This window comes from Erigeron canadensis, chromosome 5, assembly GCF_010389155.1.
Source record: "Erigeron canadensis isolate Cc75 chromosome 5, C_canadensis_v1, whole genome shotgun sequence".
Classification (NCBI taxonomy): Eukaryota; Viridiplantae; Streptophyta; class Magnoliopsida; order Asterales; family Asteraceae; genus Erigeron; species Erigeron canadensis.
Window position 1 is genome coordinate 40,175,344 of NC_057765.1, and position 7,534 is coordinate 40,182,877.

Here is a 7,534-nt window from a genome sequence, read left to right on the forward strand (position 1 = left end):
AATTGTACAAGGGGTATAATTATTAACACTAATACCCCTTTATTAGTTAATAATAAAAAAACGTGCCCCGTATCTCGACCACCATTTTTAGTAATTTGACCAGACAGATTTTGCAGCGGCCCTCACTGCAATAACCCTCGCCACGTCAGCATTCCACTCACCCGCTTTAAATGTTTGACCCGACTGTTACTCCACTTATTGCAGCGACCCTCGCTGCAATAAGTTAACCCGGAGCCGTTTTTAAAAACCGATCCACCCATCCATCTATTCCATCATTTTCCTTCCTCCACCCTTCAAAATATAACATTTTCTTACACTTTTTCTTCCTCCACCCATCTATTGCAGTACCGCCGCCAGCCACCACCGTCCACCGCCAGCCACCACCATGCAGTACCGCCAGCCTTTTCTTCCTCCACCATCTATTGCAGTACCGCCGCCAGCCACCACCGTCCACCACCAGCCACCACCGTGCAGTACCGCCAGCCGCCGCCGCCGTCCACCGCCACCGCAGTACCGCCAGTGTCGGGATTATCCTCCCCCAAATTCCGGCCGGTCGTCCTCCCCCAAATTTTCAAGCCATTTCAAATTCTGGTATGTATTTTATGTTTTTCCCAATATCCAAACCATTATTTTTTAGTATCTAGACCATTACTAATTTTTGCAGCGACCCTCGCTGCAAAAAGTGAAAAAATGCAGGCCTCCATGGTATGTTAGTATAGTTTTTGTATATATATCAGTTTTGTTAATTTGTTAGAATTATCAGTTGTTTATAGGATTTTAATAGGTTTGTTAGTATATTGGTATGTTATTATTAGTTTTGTTAGTTTTGTTAATTAGTTAGTTTTGTTAGAATATTGGTATGTTAGTATAGTTTTTGTATATTTATTAGTTTTGTTAGTTTTGTTAGAATATTGGTATGTTAGTATAGTTTTTGTATATTTATTAGTTTTGTTAGGATTATTAGTTGTTTATAGGATTTTAATAGGTTTGTTAGTATAGTTAGTTTTGATTTGTTGATAATTTAGTGATTTGTTAGGAGCCACGAATTTGTTTTGTTAGTGATTTGTTAGAATATATATCTTTAAATGCAAAATTACGTAGATTAAAATTTGTTAAAAATTGATTAAAATAAATAGGCAAGATTATGTAAAAATTTTGATTAAATAAACTACTTAAGACGTAATAAAATTTAGTTCAACAAAAATATACATAAAAATTAATTATAAAAATTAAGTTCAAAAGTATAAAAAATTAAGTTAAAAGTTAATATATTGATTTGTTAGAATATTTTAGTCATTAGTGTTAGGTGTTTTACTTTTTTGTTAGAATATTGACAAAATAAAAATGACGTAGATTAAAATTTGTTAAAAAATTGATTAAAATAAATAGCCAAGATTATGTTAAAAAATATATGTATTGAACTAAATATACAAAATTATTTAAAAATATGAATTAAAAATTTTGATTAAATAAACTACTTAAGACGTATTAAAAATTACTATAAAGTTAAATTTAAAAGTATAAAAGTAAATTTATATTGTATAAACGGAGTTCTAAAAATTATTATCAAGTAAAAAAAGATATATATAAAAGTAATTAAATTTGTGATAATTTTGTTATATGATTTGTGTTTTGCAAAAAACGTATAATATGATTTGTATTTTGCAGTATAGATGGCGACTTACCATGGCGCTGATGGCGGCAATGAAGACCCACGTCGACCATGGTGGAAGATTACATGGGGCTGCAAAGACAGCGGCGGTAAGGAATTTGGTTTTTTTATAATTCATAATTTAATTTAATATTTTTTTACTAACTTGTCTTTTTAGAATTTGGTTCTTTATAATTTATATTTTAATTTAATATTTTTTTACTAACTTGTTTTTTTAATTTTTGCTAGCCCCACGAAAGGGAAAGAGGAGGGGGCCCTGTTAGAATTTAAATCTGGAGGCCGAATTCGCGAAAAAAGGCCGTCTGTCGATCGACTTTGACACGAGCAACTTAAAAACGTGGCAGGCGATCGGCCCAAATTCTTCTATGTATAAGAGCCTCATTGGCACATTGGTCTGCCACATCCCTCAGACATATGACTCCTGGGACCATGTGCCTGCTGAAAGAAAGGATTTTATCATCCCGACTCTGAACGTAAAATATTATTCATTTTTAACTTCTTCTTTGATGTTTGTATCAATTTTTAATTTCGCTAACTTTTACTTTTATAAATTGCAGACTCGGTTCAAATTGGACCACTTTATTCAGATTCCTAACCCCGAGGATCCTATCAGGCGGAGGTTCAGGCTGTGTGTTGATAGGGACTGCTCCGATCAGTATTGGCTCCGAAAGAGCCAGTTCAAGAGAGCCCACTTTTCCAAAAAGGGGGGCCTGGATGCAGTTCCCCAGTTGGAACAGGCTGTTCCTCCAGAGGGTATGTCACAGGAGGACTGGAGAGCTTTGTTGGGTATTACCAGAGGGAGGACCGGGTTAAGCAGTCGGCGAGAAACAGCACGAACAGGGGCAAGCAAGTTCTTGCGGGGACCCATGGTCGTAAGTCTTACTCTCAGTACGTCCACCAGGAGAAGGTTAGTTATGAATTATATATGTATTAAATATATACTTGTGTTTAAAAGTATAAGTTTAATAATGTATATTTCTTATATATATATGTATTAAATATAAATACTTGTGTTTAAAAGTATAAATTAAAGAATATATATGTCTTATGATAAATTGATGTGTTTACAGGTTGAAAAAAACAAGGACGTGGACTTGGTGGATTTGTTCGAGATTAAGCACAAGAAGAAGAAGGATAAACAATGGGAACACCCGATGGCTGAAGAAATACATGTATGTGTCTCTCTGTAGGATTTTATATTTTTTAGTATTAAATGTTAATTAATCAACCTTATGTATAATGTAACGTTTTTTACCGTCTCAGCTCAAGAAGAAGAAAGAGGAGGCTGAACAGGACCCCGTTCCAAAACCAGATCCTGACATTGTCATGGATGTACGGGGACCCCGGGCGGGGCATCGTCGAGGCATAGGGCGGGTGATCAGGCAGATGGGTACCGAGGCGTATGACTATACGCATCTTACCCAGGGACAGCCACGTGCATCATTCGACTTGAACAATGATCCACCTCAGCCTAGCCAGACGTCCTCCTTATTTGAGGAATTATTTAACTATTCTAGTTATGCACAGGCTCCTTTTCCTCCTCAGCCGTCCCAGCAGTTGCCCACAGCCCCTCAATACTCAAGCGGATCGTATCATGTCAATTTGGATGACGATGATGATGATGATGAGAGCGATGATGCTCATGATTAGTATTTTGTGGTTATAAACAATATATTTTTATCGTATGAATTATGTTTGCGGTGTATATGTGTTTATCTTTTCCGATGTGCTGGTGATGATGGTCATAATAAACGAAAAAAACGTAAAAAAAATATGCCTAATCTATATAAATAAATATGCCAACTATTATTAGTAATAGAATACGTCAACGATATCTAGTACTTATAAAAACAAAAACATCAAAGATAGCTATAGAATACGTCAACTATTATTAGTAATCATTATAACAAATATAAGTAAAAAAAATACATCAACGATATCTAGTACTTATAATAACTATTATTACATACGTTAAAGAGTTACAAACAAACAATTATATGATATAAATAAACTATTCAAGGATCTCATATCCCGTAGGTGCCTTATTAGCTTGAATGTGTCTGTGGTACTCAGCCAAACGGTCTCTGTACTTCGGATGTGTTGCCCAGGCCTGCGATGCAGGTTTATCATGTCCCCAAGCTGAGGTGTAAGGCATTGGGCAGTCCTTATCTAAAAAAACCGTAACAAAATGTGTCGACCTCGATACCAGGGCAATGCATATCGGGTCATCTACGTATAGCTCGCCTGGCCCCTTCCAAAAAGGAAAACATGTGATGTTCTCCTCTAAACTTAAACAGATAATTATTACCCCCAACGCATTAGACAGAAGCATAGCGCAATATGGATTCATCATCCAGTAATCGTGTGGGCGACCATTTAGATAAGACATTGATAGCAAAGTGTGTATGTGTTTAGCGTCACCAGCGAATGCACCCTCATAGTATCCGCGCAATATGGATTCATCTATAATTATGTTCTTGTTCGCTTATGATAAACGCATATGATATGCTAAAGGTCCTGTTTGTTGGAGTGACACCAACGATCTCGACCAATGGCATGTTGTACATATTAGTTTTGTACGTGGCGTCTATTTGGATAACATAAGGAAATGCACGCCACAACTTAAATGATGTCGGATGTATAAAAAACAGATTCTCCAACCGACCAGATACACTGTTTGTTGTATGATAATACAAGTAATTATGCTCCTTAAGCAAACTGAACATAACCTGTTTCATTTGAACAATATGGCGTACATATGTCGTTTCAGATACTCTATCATAGTAAATAAATAAAAAGATATGTAAATTTGATATAATATACCTGCATTGGAGTGTTCCCATGTTTTTCGGCCGCCTTCTTCCGCATAGCTTTTTGGAAATTGTAAATGTCATCACTGCGGGTCAAGTTTCCTGGAAATTTTTCTTTCAATAGCTTTAACATCCTACGGGGCGTACTACCACGATGATATTCTTCTTCTAGAAACAATCTCTCCTCTTCAGTCAACCTTCTTGCGTACGCGTAACCCTCCAGATTCTCAGCTGGATAGTGATTATGTGTGTCGTCTACAACGGTTATCCTCCAACCATCATCAGTCAAACGACCGATTAATCTAAAGGGGCACTGACATTTAAGTGTCTTTTTAATGAGCCCGCCTATCCTATCATCCATTTTCCCAGAAAGATTACAGACTATCGTCACTTTATTTTTTACACCAGCTAAGTTGGAATTTGTTCGTCGTTTGATTAACACATAACCAAGCTGCAATCCTGTACTTTTGGCCCAGTTGAACAATTCTTCGTGTGAATCGAACACCTAAATTAGTTTTTTATTTTTAAATTATCATTAAATTGTATACTTATAAATATCTAACATTTTAAATATGCAATAAGTATAACAACGAAACACAAATTAAATAGTACTAAAATATAAATATTATAATGATATTTGCCTAAATTAGTTTTTTTTTAACAAATTATCATTAATTTGTATACTAATAAATATCTAACATTTTAAAATTGCAATATCTAACATTTTAAAATTGCAATAAATATAACAACGAAACACAAATTAAATAGTACTAAAATATAAATATTCTAATGATATTTGCCTAAATTAGTTTTTTTTTTTAAATTATCATTAATTTGTATACTAATAAATATCTAACATTTTAAATATGCAATATCTAACATTTTAAAATTGCAATAAATTTAACAACGAAACACAAATTAAATAGTACTAAAATATAAATATTTTAATGATATTTGCCTAAATTAGTTTTTTTTATAAAGGTGTCTGGTAACCCGACCACCTTTTTGGTAACCCAAATTATCATTAATTTGTATACTAATAAATATCTAACATTTTAAATATGCAATAAATTTAACAAAAAAACACAAATTAAATACTACTAAAATATAAACTAATAATGATATTTGCCTAAATTAGTTTTTTTTAAAGTTAACAAGGATACCTGATCGGTGTGGAAAACCCTAGCGTCGTAGTCAAAATGAGGGGCCGCCTCTGGTATGTCAAATTCTTCATCAGGTTCTTCTAAGTGAAGCTCAAAACCTTCCGCACCCATTTCGCCGCATATACTTTCAAAATCCATCTGAAATAATGATAAACTATAATAATAATACTAAAGATCTACAATTTATAGTATATTGAAAATCTAATGTATATCTATATATCTATATCTATATATATAAATGAAAACAATAACATATATATATATATATATATTGAAAAGTGAAAGAACTGAAATAGAACTGAAAGAACAAACTATAACTATAAGAATAGTTATATGAAAACGATTGTGAGAACAAAAAAAACCAATTGTCTATGAAACAAATAGAAAGAACGAATGAAAACGATTGTGAGAAAATCGGACGATACGAGTTTCCATATATAGAACCACCCGTACACTGTGGACCATTAAGGCCACAGTGTACGGTTTCGTACACTGTGGACCATTAAGGCCACAGTGTACGGTTTCGTACACTAACTTTTTGCAGCGACCCTCGCTGCAAAAAGTGTGGTCATTTTACTAAAAACTGGTCGGGTCACCAGGCGCCTAAAAAAATCAAATCAAAAATCAGTTTCTCTTTCCTGTTTGAGAAATAGTTTTTCACATTCTTTTTTCAATTTTATTGTTGTTTTGCTTCAAATCCATATGGAAATCAGTAGGTTTATTTTGCAGAAGACTACTGATCGAGTTCATGTTTTCCGTTTTCGGATAAATTAAGTTTTGGTGACCGTTACATTTTCCCAGCAACTCAGTTTTTCCGACGAAGTCAAGATCGAACTTATTTTTGACTAGGATTTGTGCAGATTGTAATTTTGAACATTTTGGTACCAATTTCGAGTTCAAATTCCAAGTAACGTGTGAAAAAACGAGATTTTAATTTTCCCGGCGAGTTTCGATTTTCCGGCCACCTGTTGAATCGTGTTCAAAATTCTTCAAAAAGGAGGGTTCAAAATTCTGACATTTACCAACCAATTAGTCCGGTAAATCGACTTTTTCGAGATGGGAAATTTTTCAACAAACCTTCATTTACTGGGAAAAAAGGTCCGGTAAATCAACATTTTTCATAGTAAATTAAAGAGTAAACCAAAAACACAGTAAGATATCAAAAAGTAATTACCATTTACATATATTACTTGTTACCAAACTCTGAAATATCCAATGACTGTGGGTGTGTCAATTGTTGTTGCTGGCTCCGTTGCCTGAGATTTTCCGGCTCCGCTACCAGTAGCTTTTTAGGTTCAGGTACAAAAAGTAAAAAATGGGGGTAATGGGAGTAAAAGTGATATGCGTAAGGATGGGATACAGTGGAATAAATGAAAATTGAACTTTTATTATATAAGATTTAAAAAGCAACGTGACCTGGAGTGTGGATAACGACAGCTGTGAAAAACCTTTAGTATCAATTGATTTTGTTTTCATTTTTATTTCAATATATATATATTATAAGGGGTGATATATCTACAACAAGATTTTGCTATATACAACAATGCACGCATTATACAGTTGTACACTGTGCAATATAATCTGTACGCTTGTTGTAGATGACAAAAACTTGATGTACATGTATCATTATTAACTAATACTACTCGTATTATATAAAATGATGTAATCATAGTTAATATTGTCTTAATTAATTATGTTTTGGGTTGATTTTTGTCATTAAAAAAAGGTATATATGATATAATATATAAGAGGGAAAAGTTATTTTAGAGACTCCTTATTTTAAGATCCATTAAGGACTCGTATTTTTTGTAACTTACATACCACCATGATCATCTCTGACCACCATCATGATTTTTACAAAAAAGTCTTGTATATCATAGTAAATGATG

The 7,534-nt window shown here is 33.7% G+C and overlaps 1 protein-coding gene across 1 annotated transcript; it reads right to left on the reverse strand.

Annotated features, from left to right (window-relative positions):
* Positions 1-3,634: 3,634 nt before the first annotated feature.
* On the reverse strand, positions 3,635-4,843 carry LOC122601803 (protein FAR1-RELATED SEQUENCE 5-like). The gene is made up of 2 exons (XM_043774537.1): positions 4,496-4,843; positions 3,635-4,401 (listed from the first exon to the last, which is right to left on the reverse strand). Exons 1-2 carry the CDS (start codon positions 4,841-4,843, stop codon positions 4,132-4,134), a joined length of 618 nt encoding a protein of 205 aa, XP_043630472.1. The 3' UTR covers positions 3,635-4,131.
* Positions 4,844-7,534: the final 2,691 nt, after the last annotated feature.